This window comes from Pituophis catenifer, unplaced genomic scaffold (assembly GCF_029215685.1).
Source record: "Pituophis catenifer annectens isolate HBS135680 unplaced genomic scaffold, rPitCat1.0.hap2 SCAF_4, whole genome shotgun sequence".
Classification (NCBI taxonomy): domain Eukaryota; kingdom Metazoa; phylum Chordata; class Lepidosauria; order Squamata; family Colubridae; genus Pituophis; species Pituophis catenifer.
The window spans coordinates 129986426-130006966 of record NW_027256884.1 but is presented as its reverse complement, the minus strand read 5'-3'; the positions used below and the strand labels follow the sequence as shown (position 1 = coordinate 130006966).

Sequence of the window (20541 nt, the reverse complement as noted above, 5' to 3'; positions counted from 1 at the left end):
CGGTATAGAAATATAATTAATTAATTAATAAATAAATAAATAAATAAATAAATAAATAAATAAATAAATAACTGAGTTGATCAGGGAGGGGGGATTTGAGATAGAGGGGATTATTGTGGGCAAAAGAAAATATTTTCTCTTGGGAACCAAGGACATTCTCGCACCTGCTTGGAGGAAGGCGGAGTGATGCCCCCCCGCCCCCCAAGTTGTCGGACTGCACAGCGACTGGACCGTGTGACTAATTGTTTTGAGAAAGTAGAAAATCTTTTACTTTTCATGAGGTGAAAAACTGGGGGGAGTTTTCAGAGTCGGTTTTCACCAGGTCTGTGCCAATTTGATATTTCCAATAAAAGTAATCTTTGAGGAATTCACCTGCCTCGGATTTTTGCTTGCTCTGGGATTATTACTTGGAACCCTGACATAGGGAAGAAGAGCGGCATGAAAAAAATAAAAAATAAAAAATAAAATAAAATAAAATAAAATAAAATAAAATAATACAATAAATAAATATAATAAATAAAAATGTAATAAATGTACTATACTATATTATAATATAGGTGGCGCAGCGGACTAAAGTGCTGTTAAGTAGCACTTAGCTGCCAGCTGCCAGCAATTACTGCAAGTTCAAATCTCACCAGGCTCAAGGTTGACTCAGCCTTCCATCCTTCCGAGGGAGGTAAAATGAGGACCCGGATTGTGGGGGCAATAAGCTGACTTTGTATAAAATATACAAAAGTATGAAGGCTATTGCTTAACGCATTGTAAGCCACCCTGAGTCTCCGGAGAAGGGAGACATATAAATTGAACCAATAAATAAATATAATATATAAAAAATAAAAACAAAAAAACTGACTGATTGACTGACTACAAGCCCAGAATCAAGACAGATTCAAAAGCATAAGTAAAATTAAAATGTATAACGATACATGGAGACAAGATAATTGGATGCAGCTAAATCTGGGTGATTTCACAGATCCTGGATTAAAAAACAAAACTGGCAGCGATGAAGTTCACACAAATGGCAGCAAAATTAAAAAAAAAAAATTGGCAAGTGAAGTGTCTTTGCATAATGACAAGGAGAATTTGTGTTTGTGTGACATGAAGGATGAGAAAGGACCCCTTTTGCTTGCCAACGTGGCTATAAAAGGACTGGGGTTTTAAAAAAAAAAATTAATTGTGAAGTCTGAGTACCAAAACTCACACTTAACAAGTACCCACAAGAATGTAGCAGTGATAATACAGTAAGAAACTGCATACATGATCAAAATCAAGGATCCACTGTAGCCCCTTTTCTGACTAAATAATTTTTTAAAAAGCTAACGCCTTTTAAGGAACGCGGTGGCTCAATGGCTAAGACGCTGAGCTTGTCGATCGAAAGGTCGGCAGTTCAGCGGTTCGAATCCCTGGTGCCGCATAACGGGGTGAGCTCCCGTGACTTGTCCCAGCTTCTGCCAACCTAGCAGTTTGAAAGCAGGTAAAAAATGCCAGTAGAAAAAGAGGGACCACCTTTGGTGGGAAGGGAACAGCGTTCCGTGCGCCTTTGGCGTTTAATCATGCCAGCCACATGACCACGGAGACGTCTTCGGACAGCGCTGGCTCTTCGGCTTTGAAATGGAGATGAGCACCGCCCCCTAGAGTCAGGAACCACTAGCACATATGTGCAAGAGGAACCTTTACCTTTATCTTTAAATAATCTTGGTTAGTTGGAAAAAGGTGACCAGACTAATGATTTGGGGCCACTAACACGGCTCTCTTTCAGCGTCTACACATATTTTGTATGTTCTGTTTTATTTTGGCTGTTCACCGCCCTGAGTCCTGCTGGAGAAGGCCGGTTTACAAATTAAAACAAATAAAATAAATAAATAAATAAATATTTGAGGAAACCAGTGCTTTAAGAGGCCTCATTTTCTCATTTGAGAATCCAGCTAATGCATCAGAAAATAGCCTTGGTAGGTTTATTGAATGAATGAATGAATGAATGAATGAATGAATGAATGAATGAATGAATGAATTGAAGGCTGGGGATTGGATGGGGGCAGAAACTGAGTTCTTTTAAAGCAGGGGTTAGCAACCTGTGGCTCTGGAGCCGCATGTGGCTCTTTCACCCCTCTGCAGCGGCTCCCTGTCACTCAAAATATGCGTCACAACCGCCAATGTGCGACAACCGCCGGCACGCAATTGATAGAGCTTTTCAACCCCCGGTAGGCCAACCATGGATAAATCCAAGAAAAGAAAAGTTTCAGAAGAAAACAGAACGTTTAATTCAACTACATTTGCTAGTTTTGCGGCCGCTCAAGAAATAGTCAGGCACGGGAAGGGTTTTGTGGCTCCCGGTGTTTTCTTTTCTGTGGGAAACGGGTCCACATGGCTCTTTGAGTGTTTAAGGTTGCAGACCCCTGTTTTAAAGGAAACCTTCCTAAAACCCACCCTGGACCAGAAAGCTGAAGATTTTTACCTTGCATTTGGCCAATGGTGAGATCTTTATCCAGTCTGTCAACACCTAGAAAAGGACGGGGGGAGTCGGGGGACGGGAGGGAGAAAAGAAGGGAGGCCCCCCCATATGTTAATCCAATCCTCTTGCCAACTTTTGAATTCATTCTTTGCATTTCTGAATCAATCAATCTATCATCTAATCTATCTATCTCTATCAATCTATCTATCCTTCCATTATCATCATCTCCTATATCTATCTCTCTATCTCTATCTATCTATCTATCTATCTATCTATCTATCTATCTATCTATCATCTAATCAATCTATCAATCCATCCATTATCATCTCCTATCTTTTTATCTATCTATCATCTATCCATCATCTCCTATCTCTATCTCCTTTTTTATCTATCTATCTGTCATCTATCATCTATCCATCCATCTCCTCTCTCTCTTTTCTATATCTATCTATCCATCCATCCATCCATTATCATCATCTCCTATATCTCTTTTTATCTATCGATCCATCATCTCCTATCTCTATCTCCCTTTTTATCTATCATCTATCTTTATCAATCTATCATCTATCCATCCATCCATCCATCCATCCATCCATCCATCCCTCCCTCCCTCCTCTTATCTTTTTTATCTATCTATCCATCCATCCATCCATCATCTCCTACATTTCTTTTTATCTATCTATCTATCTATCTATCTATCTATCTATCTATCTATCTATCATCTAATCTATCCATCATCTCCTATCTCTTTTATTTATCTATTTATCATCTAATCTATTTCTATCAATCTATCATCTATCCATCCATCCTCATCTATATCTATCTTTTTTATCTATCATCTATCTATCTATCTATCTATCTATCTATCTATCTATCTATCTATCTATCTATCTATCTATCTATCTATCTCATCTATCCATCCATCTATCTCTCTTTTCTATCTATCTTCTATCTATCATCTGTTTCTCCTCTCTCTCTCTCTCTCTCTCTCTCTCTCCATCCATTCCTATCATCCATCTTTCTCCACTTAATATCCATTAATCAATCCCTCCCTCTCTTTCGTTCTTTCTTTCCAAATGGTTGCAACTCGGGAACTACCTGTACATACTCACATGTAAACCCATCTGCAAAATACATTGGAAAAATTTGTGAGAGCCAGTTTGGCTTAGTGGTTAAAGCGCCAGTCTAGAGAGTGGGGGACCGCGACTTCTAGTCCCGCCTTAGCCACGAAAGCCAGCTAGGTGACTTTGGGCCAGTCATTCTCTCTCCGCCCAACCTCCTAGGATTGTGGTTGTGGGGCGAAATAGCAGGAGGAAGGCGTGCCGCATAGGTTCGCCTCTTTGCATTATTTGCCAAAATAGTAAAGGCGGGATACAAATAAATACATAAATAAATAAGCGTCAGGAAGTTGGAGAGCCGTCTTTGCAGAGGGAAGGGAAGAATTCCTGGAAGGAGGAGGGGAAGAAGAAGGAGGGGGAGGCAGCCCCACCTACCTGCCAAAAGCAACAGTTTGGGAACAGGGCAATTGAGGAAGAGGTTGGAGAGACCACTGAACCAGCCCTCCCAGTATCTCTCCGTTTTGGCCAGTTCAATCCGCCAGGTGTACGTGGCTTCTTTCTTGGTCTGGAGGGGGGGGGGGGAGAGAAAAAAAAGGTAAATATGCAACCGTGCAGGAGGCCGAGAAGCCGCGTTGCTTGCAAGCAGCAGACACTAGGACAGAGGTCTTCAAACTTGGCGGCTTTAAGACTGGTGGACTTCAACTCCTCTCCTCTGCTTGTGTTTTGCATTTGGAACAGATTTCTTTTCAGGTGGGGAGGGGGAGTAGAACTCCTTAGCATCAGAGCGTGTTCATAATAATAGAGTTGAAGTCCACAAGTCTTAAAACCGCCAAGTTTGAAGACCTCTGTGTTAGGAGTTACGGGAAATACCAGTGGGACTGCAATTCACACGGATATTTATTCGGGGGTTTAAAAGTTATCCCGAGGAGAGCCTCAGTTCGGAATTCATAGGTAGTCCTCGATTTACAACAGTCTGTTTAGTGACCGTCCAAAGTTACAACGGGACGGAAAAAAGGAGACCGAGGACTGTTTTTCACATTTAGGACAGTGGCAGCATCCCCGTGATTACCTCAATCACAATTCGGACACTTAAGATTCAATTGGTTCATATTTATGACGGAAGGTTGCAGCCTTCCGAAGATGACGTGATCCACCACCTCTTGAGAACTTCAGACAAGCAAAGTCAATGAGGAAACCAGATTTCACTTAACAACTGAGTTACAAACCCGTCCACGGCAATGATTCACTTAACAACAATGGCAAGGAAGGTCATCAAATGAGGCAAAATCCACTTAACAAATATCTCACTTAACGATGGAAATGTTGGGGCTTCATTGTGGTTGTAAGCAGACTAGTCCTTGACTTACAACAGTTTGTTTAGTGAGTGTTCCAAGTTACAACAGGAGTGAAAAAAAGTAATTTATGATCGGTTTTCACACTTATGACCGTTGCAGCCTCCCCGTGGTCAAAATTCAGGAGCTCGGCAGCTGACTCGTATTTATGACGGTTGCAGTGTCCCGGGATCATGTGATCTTTGGTGACCTTCTGACAAGCAAAGTCAGACTCACTTACTGACGTAACATCTGATTGATTCAACAACTGTGGCAAGAATGGTTGTAAAACCGGACAAAACTCACTTAACTACTGCCTCACTTAGCAACAGAAATATGGGGCTCCATGGCTTCCCAGAAAGTTGCCAAGAGGATCACAGGACCAGGGACACTGCAACAGTCATAAGTCCATGCCAGTTGCCGAGTGTCTGAATTTTGACGACGTGACCCTGGGGATGCTGCAACGGTCGTTAAGTGTGAAAAACGGTCGTAAGTCACTTTTTTCAGAGCGCTTGCCACTACGAGCGGCCACTAAACGAATGGTTGTATGCGAAGGACTACCCATATATCCAGAATGACGCCTTATAATCAGTGGTGGGATTCAAATAATTTAACAACCGGTTCTCTGCCCTAATGACCGACTGGGTGGGCGTGGCCAGGGTGGGTGTGGCCAGGGGTGTGTGACAGGCAGCACTTGGCCTCCTGCACCCCCCTGGGAGTAAAAACGGGGCACGGGGGGGATGGGACGCGCGGCCCACTCCCGTGCACCGTTTTGGGCCTAGTAGGCCTCCCTGCAGCCTCCTGGGAGTGAAAATGGGGCACTTGGGGACTCCTAGAAGGGGCGGGAAGGGGAGGGGCGGATCCAGCCAACAATTTAACTACCGGTTTGCTCGAACCGGCAGAATCCCACCACTGCTTCTAACACTGGAGCATCTCAGCTCCAGAAAATTTCGCACAGGCTTCAGACGCAAAAGACCAGATTGTGGCAAACAGAAAATGGCTTTAAAAAGTTTCTCACCTCCACGTCGTCGTCTTTCTTCTTCTTGTTGAGAGACTGCCCGTTTTCGCTCTCCTCCTCTTCCTCGTCTTCTTCTTCCTCTTCTATAATCCCTTCCACGATGGCTCGGGGGCCGCCGGGGCTCGTGGCTTCTTCGCACCTGATTTTGCAAAGTTTGTGAAGAAAAATGAGATGAAAACGAAGAGCTTCCAGATTGGCAAGCTCAGAACACAGAAAATTCCGGGAAAAAGATCTTTATGGCTAGCGAAAGGAACGTTGACGGGATCTCGGAACTGCCCGCCGAAGCAATTCTCCAGGTCAACATATGCCTGTGACGGTTCGCTCATGGCCATGCCCCTTTCTCCGTGTTTCCAGGCTTACGTCCTCGACTTACGACCGCAATGGAGCCCAACATTTCTGTGGTTAGGTGAGGACATTTGTTAAGTCAGTTTTGCCCCACTTTACGGCCTTGGCAGCTGACTCATAATTATGACGGTCACAGCATCTCGGGTGGTCACGACCTTCCAACAAGCAAAGTCAATGGGGGAAGCCAAATTCACTTAACAACTGTGGCAAGAAAGGTCGTAAAATGGGGCGAAACTCACTTAACAAATGTCTCGCTTAGCAACATAAATTTGGAGGTCAATTGTGGTCATAAGTCGAGTACACACCATTCAAAAGCCAGGAAGGAAACAACAGACCATAACACTTCCTCTCCAACAATGAGCAGCCAGATAAGCAGGGATTAACACCAGACAAACAATCAAGCAGAAAACAATACTCTAAGCAAGGAACTACCAAGGAGAAAACTACCGAACACTGGCAGGGCAATCCATTCTATATATATAAAAGCGAAAACCACTCACGCCGTAATCACGAAATCTCCAGAACCGTAAGGCCTACAAACTTGAAATTTGCCATGTATGTTCCCCTTGGCTTTTAGGTGCTCACTAAGAAAGGATTTTTCGAAATGACCATCAGAGCATTAGTATTTCCTCTTATTATTATGAATACGCTCTGATGCTAAGGAGTTCTACTCCCACTCCCCACCTGAAAAGAAATCTGTTCCGAATGCAAAACACAAGCAGAGGAGAGGAGTTTCACTTTCAGTTTTACTTTCACAGCAGCAAGCAGCTTTACTGCAAAACAGTTGAGCTTAAGCCGTGCCTAGCCTTCTTCCTGTCTCCTCCTTGCTCACACAGCCAATACTGTTTGAGTTTCCAAACACCCCTCAACTCTCTCACACACTGACAGGATGCTAGCCAGATGAATACCGATGGATGCTGCGGGCTGGGACCTTCTACTCCCCTTCCCACTCTGTTCCAACTGCCAGTTGCATTATATTAACACACTCTGACGCTACGGAGCTACACATTCTACATTAAGTTTCAGGCTGCAAGTGTCAATTTATCAAGCCCGAGCACATAGTTTCGTAGCGAAGGACGGGCATCCAGCTAGTTCTATATACAGAGCATATCCCACCATCCCTTGCATTGATGATGGTACCCAGTTAGGTAATGAAACGCCTGCAAGCAAACCCTGAGCTCCATCAATAGCTCCGCACCCCCAGAATTCCCTAGCCAGTTGAAGTCTAGACATATTAAAATAATTTAAAGTTTGAAAAGCATTGCCCTGCCAGGAAGGGGTTTCACAAAAGGGCCCAGATGCAAGGATTTTCATGTATGTAAGAAGGCAGGGAAGGGAGGTTTAAAAGGGAGGAGCCTGAGTGGCGTAGGAGGCTAATGCCTCCTACTAAGGCAGCATTTAACATCCAGCTGCCTGAAATTACTGCGAGTTCAATTCTCACCAGGTTCAAGGTTGACTCAGCCTTCCATCCTTTCTAAGGTGGGTAAAATGAGGACCCAGTTTGTGGGGGCAATAAGCTGACTTTGTATAAAATATACAAAAGTATGAAGGCTATTGCTTAACGCACTGTAAGCCGCCCTGAGTCTCCGGAGAAGGGCGGCATATAAAAATAAATTAAAAAATAAATTTAAAAATTTAAAAAAAAAGTCGACATACTGTTTGACTTGGCCGAACATGGACACCCTGGCGGAGTCGAGATTTCGGATCTGCCCGCTCTTCACACTAGGAAAAAAACAACACACACACAAGAAGCTGTCACCCACACGGAATCCCCAAGTGCCGTTTTAATTTTCCTCTTTTTTTTTTTTTTTAACAGCAAAGATGATTTGCTGAATTTTGAATTAAGTCCCACCTGTCCCCTCTCAGAGGAAGGCAAAGTAACCGATGTGGAACTCCCTGTCTCTAGTTTTCTTTTTATTATCGTTTATTTTGATTCGTCGCAAGGTCAGCCAGATGTTCAGACTGGATTTTGCATTTTTTTTCTACACCTAGGACCAAGGAAGATGTTGGTGTTGGATGGAAGTGTGTTGCGGCCCGTCAGATGCCGGCAGATCTAGCAGCAGAGTCAGGTGTAACATTCTCGGAAGGGACCTTGTAGGTCATCTAGTCCAACCCCCCACCCAAGCAGACCCTATACCATTTATGACAGATGGCAGTCCAGTCTCTTCTTGAAAGCTTCCAATGATGAAGCTTCTACAACTTCCAAAGGCAACTTCTGTTCCATTGGTTGATTGTTCTCACTGTCAGAAAATGTCTCCTTATTTCCAGGTTGAATCTCTCCTTGGTCAGTTTCCATCCATCGTTCTGTGTCTGGCCGTCAGGTGCTTTAGAAAATAGCTTGACCCCCTTCCTTCTCTCTGTGGCAGCCCCTCAAATATTGGAAGATGCTCTCCTGTCTCCCCTGATCCTTCTCTTCACTAGACCAGCCATGCCCAGTTCCTGCAACCGTTCATCCTATGTTTTAGCCTCCCGTCCCTAATCATCTTTCTTGCTCTTCTCTGCACTCTTTCCAGAGTAGAATCCGTTAAAATTCCAAAGTCCCAGAGCAATTTAGCTTCTTCATTTTCTATTTCTTTCTCTGTTTTACGGTCTTCCCCCAGTTCTTGCTTGCAGGCAAGTGATATTTCTTGCAGATGCACCATTGTTGCTACTTTGTGATGCCGTTGTTTGGAGTCAATCTGGGCGATCTTCTTGCAGCAGCTGCCCAGGTGGTCCACAGAGTTGGCACTTGCTATCTTTTTAACAGAATTAACAGAATCACAGAGCTGGAAGGGACCTTGGAGGTCTTCTAGTCCAACCCCCTGCCCAAGCAGGAGACCCTATACCAGTGATGGCTAACCTTTTTGCCGTCACGTGCCAAAAGGGAGGGGGGTCACACGTGTGTGCCCACACCCATAATTTAATGCGCCCCGCCCCTGCGCATGTGACCCCCCTTTTGGCACGCGATGGCACGGTGGGCACGGTAGGCCTGTTTTTCACCCTCCCCAGGCTCCAGAGACTTTCTTGGAGCCTGGGGAGGGCGAAAACGGCCTACCCCACCCCCCTGGAGGCCGGAAACGGCCCATTTCCAGACTTCTGGTGGGACCGGAAGTCCCATTTTTTCTCTCCCCAAGTTCCAGAGGCTTTCTAGAAGCCTGGGGAAGGCGAAAACGGCCTTCCCCACACATCCCCAGAGGCCCTCTGGAGGCTGGAAACAGCCTGTTTCCCGACTTCCGGCGGGCTTGGAAGGCCCAAAAATCAGTTGGCCGGTGCCCGCATGTGCGCTGGAGCTGAGTGAGGGCAATGCTCACGTGCCCACAGATATGACTCTGTGTGCCATCTGTGGCACATGTGCCATAGGTTCACCATTACGGCCCCATACCGTGTTGGACAAACGGCTGTCCAATCCATTCCACTGGTTAATTGTATTCCATTGTTAATTTTATTTTTGCCGCCCAGCTCACAGTTTGCAGCAACTCTGAGTGGCTAGATCCACAGACAAGAGCACAAAGTTGGCTTATTGGGATGGGAAGCACAAACAGACCGACATGGTTCTAACGTTACCTCCATTCGATGGCGTTTTCCAGAGATTTGAACGTCTTCGGGCGGCTCCGAAGGAAGTTCTGCATGCTGTTGAGGGCATCCATAGCCGTCCCTGCACCAGTGACAAGAGGGACACCCGGTGTTAAACAAACTGACCTGCATCGTGGCTAATGCAAGGTTAGGAAAGGCTGATGCAGAGGAGAACATTCTGGTGGGCTTACCTTCCACCACGTCGATCATACAGAGGCCCAACAAGCTTGGCACCAGGTTGGACGCTGCCGTGTGGACAGCAATGGCCCCTCCCATGCTATGTCCAATCAGCATAATGGGAGGGCAGAGGTCGCCATACATAACTTCAACCACGTTGCCAACGTCTCTAGAAGAACGTAAGAACAGGAGAACATAAGCCGTATCCTGCTGGATGGGACCCCAGACCCATTTTGCTCGTTCTCCCAGTGGCCAAGCAACTCGCCAAAGGGACCCCACTGGTCCCCTAGGATGGGAGTATCCAAACTTGACAACAGCCCCTTCCTCTCCCCCCAAATTAGGGAGCCACATACTTGGACATGGTCTCCGCAGAGAGGTCTTCGGGATTCCGCACTTTGGTCTCACCTGCAACGAAACCAAGTCAAATTAAAAGAAGCATTCACCTGAATTAAGAATGTCTCCCCTCTCTGGGGAGATTTGAGGGAAAATTTTTATAAAATGTGGCATTTAGATCCTAAGAAATTGTCGTGCATGTATCCTAATGTTCAACCAAAATGTTGGAGATGTGATTGCCTAGATGCCACATATTATCATATATGGTGGACTTGCAAGAAAGCGAAGGCTTTTTGGATAAAAATTTGGTGGGTTATGCAAAATGTTTTGAAGAAAAAAATTCAATTTTCTCCTCAATTGTTTTTACTGGGTATAGTTAAGGGCTTTTCAGTGGGTGAAACAAAATTGATATTGTATATGGTGACAGCAGCCAGGTTACTGATTGCTCAATATTGGAAAAGGGTTGATGTGCCTACAATTCAAGAATGGACTTTGAAGATGGCCAGTTTTGCAGAGATGGCGAAGATATCAGCATATCTAAAAGATCGGACTCAAGAGACTTATGTATGGGAGTGGAAGAAGTGGATAGATTATGTACAGAATAAATATCAAACTAGGAAATATCAGATAGCTTTTAGCTGAATGTATTATATAGGGATAGAATAACTGAATGTTATTTACGAAGAAATGAATAGCACACAGGGGGTGGAATAGTTAGGGGTTATGGTATTATAAAATGTGATTTTGATTTGGATTTCATCTTGAGGAAGTCATGGGGGGAGGGAGGGTTAGGGAGGGTTTGGGGGGGAAAACCGGGGGGAAAATGTATTTGTAAAACTTTTTAAATAATAATAAAAAAAAAGAATGTCTCCCCTCTCTCTATACAAGGCCCGGCCTCTCCCCCTGTTGTGGTCCGCCAGCAGCCCGTGGAGCTGGCAGCGGAGTCGGACAGTGAGGAGGCTGGGGGGGGGGACCATGGGCCAGTCCTGGAGTCTGGGGAAAGCCCGGACTCTGCGTCAGAAGCAGAGATGGGACCAGGGTCATTGGGAGTGATGCGTGGACTCCGGAGCCTCCAGAGGCGGAGGAACAGGAGGAGCCTGTTCCTAGTGCACGCATGAGAAGAGCTGCCAGAAGGCAAGAGCAGCTAAAGCAAAAGGGACGACTTCGGAGTAAGGCCAGGAGATGATTGGCCCCTCCCAGAAGGCTTAAAAGAGCAGCAAAGGCTCTTGGGCTCTTTGTAGGAAAGCAACGTTGTTAAATTTGTTTCTTGTTGGAGTCTCTTGCTTCTAAACTTTTGCCAAGAAAAGCCTTTGGCAGGGTGCCAAATTAGACAGAGGTTGGTGATAAGGCCGAAGGACTGTTTACGGAGAATTTGTTTTGGACTTAATTTGGACTAAGCTGAGAATGTAACTTTGAACAGTCACTAAATGGACTGTTGTAAGTCAAGGACTACCTGCATTCCTGCCGAGAAAACGTCTCTGATTTCCTGTAAAATCCCAAAAAGAATCAAGTCTCGAGCTTGGAACGGCTTACCGTGTCCTCTTAAATCCAAAGCTACGATCCTGCATTGGATACGGTTCACGATGGCGGCCTGCAGAAAAGATAAGATGACCCAAATAGTTAGAGTAAAATCAGAGAGGTTAAAGTCCCCAGAATCATCCATTCTTCTCGATCTTGGCAAGTTGAACATGGGTGGACTTCAACTCCCAGAATTCCCCAGCCAGCTTTGGTGGATGGGGAATTCTGGGAGTTGAAGTCCATCCATTTGTTTTGGCTTGTCGGCCGCCGGCCCCCCCAGCGGCCGAATCAGAGGAGGAAGAGGAGGAGGCGTGGGAATCGGAGTCAGCATCAGGGCAACCTGGGAGCTCCGAGGGGGAAGAGGGAATGGAGCTGGCACAGAGAGAGAGACAGTGGAGGAGCCTGGGCCGTCTGTCAGCCGTCAGATGGAGGGTCAACAGCCCCCAGGTCTGGAGGTAGCTGATGAGGAGGAGGAGGAACAGCTGGGTCCTGTGCCTGATATGCGGATGCGCAGAAGGCAGAGGAGAGGAGAGCAGTGGAAATCTATGGGCCGGTCCTCGGGACGGAAGAGCCACCGCTGCTAGCGAAGCCCCACCCCGGTTCTGGGGATAAAAGGCAGGGGCCGGAGATGAATAGACGTGGCAGACAACTATTCATCTCCCTGCTGGACGGACTTGTTACCCTGCGGTGAGAGAGAAACTTTTTTGCCGGGGCTGCTGGCGCTCCGAATAAAGGAATCATTGATTTAAATACAAAGGATTTGTCGTGTTTTGGGAGCTGGGTCCGAACACCATCTTCGAGTTGCCAAGGTTGAGAAATACTGCTCTAAGTCAATCCTCAGTACAGGTAGTCCTCGATTTATGTCCACAATCGAGCACAAAATTTCTGCAGCTAAGCGAGACATTTGCTAAAGCGAGTCCTGTCCCATTTTACGACCTTCCTTGCCACAGTTGAATCCGTGCCATTGATAAAATTAGTAACCCGGTTGTAAAGTGAATCGGGCTTCCCCACTGACTGTGCTTGTCAGAAGGTCGCCCCGCGACACTGCGACCGTCATAAATATGAGTCAGGTGGCCAAGAGTCTGAATTTGGATCACCTGTTCGTGAGGATACTGAAACAGTTGTAAGTGTGAGAAATGGTCATTTTTCTCAGTGCCGCTGCAACGGTCACTCAATGAGTTGTTGTAAGTCGAGGACTACCTGTATTCCATATGCCCACTCACCCCCCGGGCCATTCTCTCCCCCTCCGGACACGAAGCTTTGCCAATGCCCACCGCCGATGACACCCTGATGATATATCCCTGCCACTTCACACTTTTTATATAAATGTGTTAATTTGGGCACAGACACCCTGAAGAGACATTTCTGCTGAGAGGCCGTTTTAAAAATAGGTTTTTGTTGGGAAGAGCGCGTGACCAAAAAAACGAACAACACAAAAAGGAGCTTTTCCTGCAAAAATAAAAACGACAGCTGGGGAGGGGTTGCAAAAAATGAAAGCGCCCCTGGTCAACGAGATGCCACAAGGCAGAGTACAGGCAGTTCTCGACTTACGACAGTTCATTGAGTGACCGTTCGAACTTACGACGTCACTGAAAAAAGTGACTTACGGCCGTTTTTCGCACTTACAACCGTTGAAGCATCCCCCCACGGTTGGTCACGGGATCAAAATTCGGACGCTTGGCAACTCTGACTCGTATTTATGACATTCGCAGCATCCCGAGGTCACACGATCCCTTTCTGGACAAGCAAATTCAATGGAGGAAGCCAGATTCGCTTAACGACCACTTAACGTCTTATCTTAACAACGGCAGGGATTCAGTTAGCAACTTTTGTCACTCATTTAATCACCGCTGTGATTCATTGAACAACGGTGGCGGTCCTAAAATGGGAGCAAAGCTCACTTAACGACATGTCTCACTTGATGAAAGAAACGCTGAGCTCAATTGTGGTCGTTTAGTCGAGGACTGCCTGTAGAGCAACATGCCCAGAGTCACTTTGTGGGGTAGAGGGGTGGTTTTAAAGCAAGCATTCACTTGAATTAAGAATATGTATTATTATTATTATTATTTATTGGTTAATCTGTAGTGAGATTCACAGCCTTTGAGGCTGGTTAATCGCTCAGCAGCTCGAATCCTAACCAAGGACCTAGGAACTGTTAAGGTATCGTCGGAGGATGTAAGCTGTTCCGAGTAAGGTGGTTTTTTGTAGAGTCAAAATGTTCAAGTCCGGCAAATTTAGAATTTCTAAATAGCGGGGTAGCCCTTTGGGTATTGCTCCAAGGGCTCCAATTACAATCGGGACAACACACGATTTCTTTTTCCACAGTCGCTCAACTTCAATTTGCAAGTCCCGGTACTTTGTGATTTTTTCTTGCTGCTTATCTTCAATCCGTGCATCACCAGGTATTGCAATGTCAATGAACCATACTTTTTTCTTTTCAACTCTTGTTATGTCAGGTGTGTTGTGGACCAAGTGCCTGTCAGTCTGAATCCTAAAGTCCCACAAGATCTTGAGTTTCTCATTCTCTAAAACTTTCTCAATCTGATGTTCCCAGTGGTTTTTGCTGTACTCAAATCCAAACTTCTGGCACAATTTCCAGTGAATGATCTTAGCAACGCGGTCATGGCGTTGTAGGTAGTCAGTTTGTGAAATTTTGCTGCACCCACTGATCAGGTGGTCGACTGTCTCATCTTTCTCATTGCAGAGGCGGCATTTGCTGTTGGTGGTAACATGTTGAATTTTTGCCTTCATGCAGTTTGTGGCTAGGGCTTGTTCTTGAGCTGCCAAAATAAAGCTTTCTGTTTCTTTTTTCAGTACTCCTGATCTTAACCAGTTCCAAGTTAGTTTCTGGTCAGCTTTGCCTTCAATACTTTTCAAGTATTGGCCATGCAGAGCTTTGCGTTTCCAATTTTCAGCTCGCTGCTCAATTACTTCTTTCTTATATTCTGCTTTTGTTTTAGTTGTCTTTAAAAGGCCTCCTTTATTTACTTCCTTAATCATTGGTTCTTCACTTTTCTGGATGTAACCATTCAAGCTGCATTTTTCTTCTTCCACAGTCTGCTTTACTTGTAGGAGTTCTCGACCGCCCTCTGCTCTTGGTAAATATAATCGGTCAACATCACTTTTAGGGTGCAAGGCATGATTCATTGTCATAAGCTTCCTTGTTTTTCTGTCCAAATTGTCTAACTCCATCTGGGTCCAGTCAATTATTCCTGCAGAGTATCTAATCACAGGTATAGCCCAGGTATTTATGGCTTTTATGATGTTTCCTCCACTCAATTTGGACATTAATATCTTACGAATTCGCCGAATGTACTTGGCTGAAGTTAATTCCTTGACTACTACTAATTATTATTATTATTATTATTATTATTATTATTATTATTATTATTATTTATTTCTGATCAAGAAACAAAGAAACAGGGGACTTACGGTGAAGACGGCCCAGGAGAGTGCGGAATGGCCTCCACCGTGAAGAAGGAGCAAGACTGGACCTTCGGAGCCACTCTTGTACACTCGAAAAGTGTATGAACAGTTAAGGAAGGAAGGACAACCTTCTCTGGAAAGACTTGAGGTTAAGGGAAAAAGGAGGGGGGAAGATATAATACTACGGCACGGAATCATAGAATCCTAGGGCCAGAAGGGACCTTGGAGGTCTTCTAGTCTCCTGGAGACTGAAACATAAGAAGAACCGGTTGCAGGATTTAGGAATGGCCAGTCTAGAGAAAACAAGGACTAGGGGTGACATGATAGCAGGGCTCCAGTATTTGAGGGGCTGCCCCAAAGAAGAGGAGGGGGGTCAAGCTATTCTCCAAAGCACCTGAAAGCAGGACAAGAAGCAATGGGTGGAAACTAATCAAGGAGAGAAGCAACCTAGAACTAAGGAGAAACTTCCTAATAGTGAGGACAATTAACCAGGGGAACAGCTTGCCACCAGAAATCGTGGGCATTCCATCACTGGAGGTTTCTAAGAAGAGACTGGACAGTCATTTGTGTGAGATGGTGTAGGTTCTCCTGCTTGAGCAGGGGGCTGGACTAGAAGACCTCCAAGGTCCCTTCCATCTCTGTCCTATTCCTATTCCTTTCCATTCTGCATTCTATTCTATTCTATTCTATTCTTTTCTATTCTATTCTTTTCTATTCTATTCTATTCTTTCTATTTCTATTCTATTCTATTCTGCATTTTTCTTCTATTCTATTCTATTCTATTCTATTCTATTCTATTCTATTCTATTCTATTCTATTCTATTCCATTCCATTCCATTCCACTCCACATATTCTATTCTATTCTGCATTTTTCTTCTATTCTATTTCTATTCTAATTATTCTGCATTCTATTCTATTCTATTCTATTCTATTCTTTCTATTTCTATTCTATTCTGCATTTTTCTTCTATTCTATTCTATTCTATTTCTATTCTAATTATTCTGCATTCTATTCTATTCTATTCTATTCTATTCTATTCTATTCTAATTCCATTCCATTCCATTCCACTCCATATTCTATTCTATTCTATTCTATTCTATTCTATTCTATTCTATTCTATTCTATTCTATTCTATTCCTATTCCTATTCCTATTCCTATTCTATTCCCTTCTGTATTCTCTTCTCTTCCCTTTCCTTCCCACCTTGATCCTTGATTCTATCCCTCTGCGTTAACAGAGGGATAGAATCAAGATCACGTGAAGTGTTAATCCCACTTTATAAGGCCTTGGTAATAAGGCCACATCTGGAATCCGGCATCCAGTTTTGGTCACCACGATGTAAAAAAGATGTGGAGACTCTAGAAAGAGTGCAGAGAAGAGCAACCAAGAGGGTTAGGGGGCTGGAAGTACCCCTAAGGAGGTTAACCGTAACTACGAAGAATTGCTAAGTGATTTGTCATAATGAGAGGACAACCTGTATTAATTAATAGAGGTGACTTATAAGGCCTATAGCTTTCTTCTTGATTTCAAAAAGGAAGCAATGGCTGGCCCACAGTGGTTTTGCGTATTTAATTCGAAAGCCATCTTTCTTTCTTTCTTTATTGGATTTACTTTATTGGATTTATATACCGCCCTACTCCCGAAGGACTCAGGGCGGTGAACAGCCACAGAATAAAACACATAAATACAAAAATTTAAAATAGAATAAAAACGAATTAAATAATTTGGCTGAGACAAATTTAAAATACCCAATAATTTAAAAACAAATTAAAATTTACATTTAAAAGGGGAAAAGATTAGGTTAGCAAAAACACGTGTGACCTGAACGGAGCTGGGAGAATCCTTAGCTTTAAATATTAACCGCCTAATCCAGAGTCGGCAAGTGGAATAAGTAAAGCAAGAGGCCAAAAGAAAAGGATATATCCTTGCCGGAGTCAGTCTCAACCACGACATCTTCCATAGATTCAAAATATTGATTCCAAGAAACAGGACTATAATCGCGCTTCCTTCCAGGCCTGAAAAAAAAAAAGGGAAAAGAAGATATTTAACTTTTTACAAATCTTCATCTGAGTCCAACCGCCATCAAGGGATGAGGGAGCCATTAGATTTTTATTTTTATTTTTTAAAAAAAGACTCTAAAACAGACCTGGGAATTTTATGGCCTCCGGGCTAAATTTGGGGCTTTGGCTGGCTCTGCCCAGGTCCCCATAGGTGGCTTTTTTTTTTCAGTTTAAAAACTATTGAATTTAAAAATATTAACAAACAAAAACAAAAAGAGAGAATATACAAATTTTCTCTCTCTTAAAATTTACATTTTCAATCCATAATTACACTAACAAACTAAGTACATATGATTATATAAAACACATATATACAAATCGACAGACGTTGATTTATTTACCTTTTCTATCTATCTGATGGCACATTTTTTTTTTCATTTCCTCTTAATTCTTATCTTTACCCTTTTTTCCTTTGGTTTATCCACTTATACCATCTATTCCATACTATAAAATACTTTGAGTCTTCTTTATCTTTTAATTCTAGAGTTAATTTATCCATTTGGCTTTTATTTAGAAGGCAACCACTTATTTATGCCTACGCAATTTCATACACCCTATTGATTTGGCTCAAGTTTCTCATGGGACCCCTTGGAAAAATTAATGATGGAGGGGGAGGAGGAAGGGGTTCGAGAAAGTGGAGGGGGAGAACTGTGGGGTCCCTGGTGCTTTCTGAGCTCGGTGGTTTTCTTGCAGACATTTCATGACCCAACTAGGTTACATCATCAGTGCTACAAAGGAGTGAGGTTTGAGGAGGAGGAGGAGGAGGAGGAGGAGAACTATGGGCTCCTTGGTGCTCTGAACTTTGTTCTTTTCTTTCAGACGTTTCAGGCCCAACTAGGGTACATCATCAGTGCTAGAAGGGAGTGGAGTGTATAGAGAGGAGGAGGAGGAGGACTGGGTCCTTGATGTTCTCTGAGGTTGTTGGTTTTCCTGCAGAAAACCAGCTAGAAAACATCATCAGTGCTGGAAGGGAGTGGAATGTGGGATCCTTGGTGCTCTCTGAGTTTGGTTGTATTCTTGAAGATGTTTCATTACCCAACTAGCTAACATCACTAGTGGGAAAAAAAGAGGAGGAGGAGGAGGAGGAGGAAGAGAAGGAGGAGGAGGAAGAGGAGGAGGAGTGGGAAGGAGAACTGTGGGGGTCCTTGGTGCTCTCTGAGCTTGGCTGTTTTCATGCAGACATTTCATGACCCAACTAGATTACATCATCAGTGCTGAAAGGAAGAGGGGTTTGTGGAGAGAAGGAGGAGGAGGACGTGATGCTCTCTAAGCTTGACTGTTCATGTGATCACATTTGTAAACTTTGCAGTGGATCCCGACACGCAAAGTCAAAGGGGGAAAGCCCAATTTACTCAACAACTGCATGATTCACATGTGTAGAGTATAAAGAACCCCCGAATGCATTTCCCAACAGGGGCCCCCAACCCCTTCCCCCCCACCCACCCCCGCCCACAGCATCCATCCTCCAGGGCTTACTCCCCACCCTACAGGTTGGAGGGGTTGGGAGTCCATGGATGGGGTGGGGAGCTCTATCCATGGTGCTGGTTCTCCTAGGGATCTTTTTCCCTTTTACACACACACACACACACACACACACCCCATCAAAGGGAGCATGTCTGGCGTCTTAGAGAAGCCCCCATGATTGGTTGGAGATGGTGAGAGCGGGATGGAAACAGGGTAGGAGGAAGATGGGGGTTGGGGGTGGGAAAGCAAAGGGGGGGGGTCTTTCAAGGGAAGGGAAGGGGCAGTTAGGAGGGATCAGGCACCCAAGGGGGAAAAATGGGCTGTAGTCCAGCTGAGACTCTCCCCATGATCCAGCTTGGGGGGAGACCCTCCCTATGATTCAAGGGGGAGGAGACCCCATAATCCAAGGGCTGGAGACCCTCCCATGATTCAAGGAGGGGAGATCCTATGATCCAGCTGGGAGGAGACCCTCCCCATGGTCCAGCTGGGAAGGGATCCTATGATCCAGCTAGGAGGAGACCCTCCCCATGATCCAAGGGGGGGAGATCCTATGATCCAAGGGGGGGGAGACACTCCCCATGATCCAAGGGGGGGAGATCCTATGATCCAGCTGGCAGGAGACCCTCCCATGATCCAAGGGGGGGGAGACCCCATAATCCAAGGACTGGAGACCCTCCCATGATCCAAGGGGGGGATCCTATGATCCAGCTGGGAGGAGACCCTCCCCATGGTCCAGCTGGGAGGGGATCCTATGATCCAGCTGGGGGGAGACCTCCCTATGATCCAAGGGGGGGAGATCCTATGACCCCGCTGTGGGGGGGGAGAGACCCTCCTCATGATCCAGCTGGGGGGGGAGGCCCTCCATAGGCTAATCTCTAATTAACGGGAGGCTGATCCATGGAAGGAAGGAAGGAATCAAATCCAGTGAGATTTTGGCCCAAGTGGGAGCCCGGCAACGCCCTAGCCGGGCTGGCTGGGGATAATGGGAGTTATAGTCCAGCATCCCCGGAGGCCCCTGGGTCCATTCGGCGTCCCCCCTCCACCCCCCACCCCCAATCCTCCTCCTCCTCCCCCCCCGCGGGGCCCCCTCCTCCGCGTCCCACTCCCAGCACCCATGACGTCACCGCCGGCCTCCCGTGACGTCACCGCGGCGGCCTCCCGTGACGTCACCGCGGCCGCCCTTACCCCATGCGCATCTTGGGAGGGGCTTGGCTGCTGCCTCCGGCGGGGCCCGGCGGGCGGGGGGGCAGGCGGCCGAGCTGCAGCTGCTTCTCCAGGGCGGACATGGCGAGGGCGAGGAAAGCGGGCGGGCGAGCAGCGCAGCTCAGCGGCCGAGGGGCGTGTTGGATGCGGCCCCCGCCTTCCCGCAAGGAGCCGCCGGGCCGCCCGCTCGCCGGAAAGGGAGGAGCTCCCGCCCCGAGGCACGACGGGAAAGGCAGTCCGGCGGCGCACGCTCCATGCCGGAAGTCGCCGAAAGGCACCCTGGGAGACGGAGTATTAAAAAGGGAGGGCTGGTCCGCTCGAGAACGGCGAGGTGGAGCCATAGAACAGAACAGAATAGAGAATAGAATAGAATACAGAATGAATACAATACAATACAATACAATACAATACAATACAATACAATACAATACAATACAATACAATACAATACAATACAATACAATACAATGAATAGAATAGAATAGAATAGAATAGAAAAATAGAATAGAATAGAATAGAATAGAGTAGAATAGAATAGAACAGAAATATGGAATAGAGAATAGAATAGAATAGAATAGAATAGAAAATAGAATAGAATAGAAAAT

The 20541-nt window shown here is 45.4% G+C and overlaps 1 protein-coding gene across 1 annotated transcript in view; it reads right to left on the bottom strand.

The window, feature by feature from the left end:
• PPME1 (protein phosphatase methylesterase 1) overlaps positions 1-20152 on the bottom strand; it is a 25427-nt gene extending 5275 nt beyond the window's left edge. The window contains exons 1-11 of the mRNA XM_070943025.1: positions 19919-20152; positions 17131-17224; positions 15217-15309; positions 11800-11857; positions 10287-10338; positions 9948-10102; positions 9748-9838; positions 7861-7926; positions 5860-5998; positions 3946-4075; positions 2456-2500 (exon numbers count right to left, since the gene is read on the bottom strand). Of these exons, the coding sequence (XP_070799126.1) occupies positions 2456-2500; positions 3946-4075; positions 5860-5998; positions 7861-7926; positions 9748-9838; positions 9948-10102; positions 10287-10338; positions 11800-11857; positions 15217-15309; positions 17131-17224; positions 19919-20019 (1024 nt within the window). The 5' untranslated portion in view covers positions 20020-20152. The remainder of the gene's footprint in view (positions 1-2455; positions 2501-3945; positions 4076-5859; positions 5999-7860; positions 7927-9747; positions 9839-9947; positions 10103-10286; positions 10339-11799; positions 11858-15216; positions 15310-17130; positions 17225-19918) is intronic.
• Positions 20153-20541: the final 389 nt, after the last annotated feature.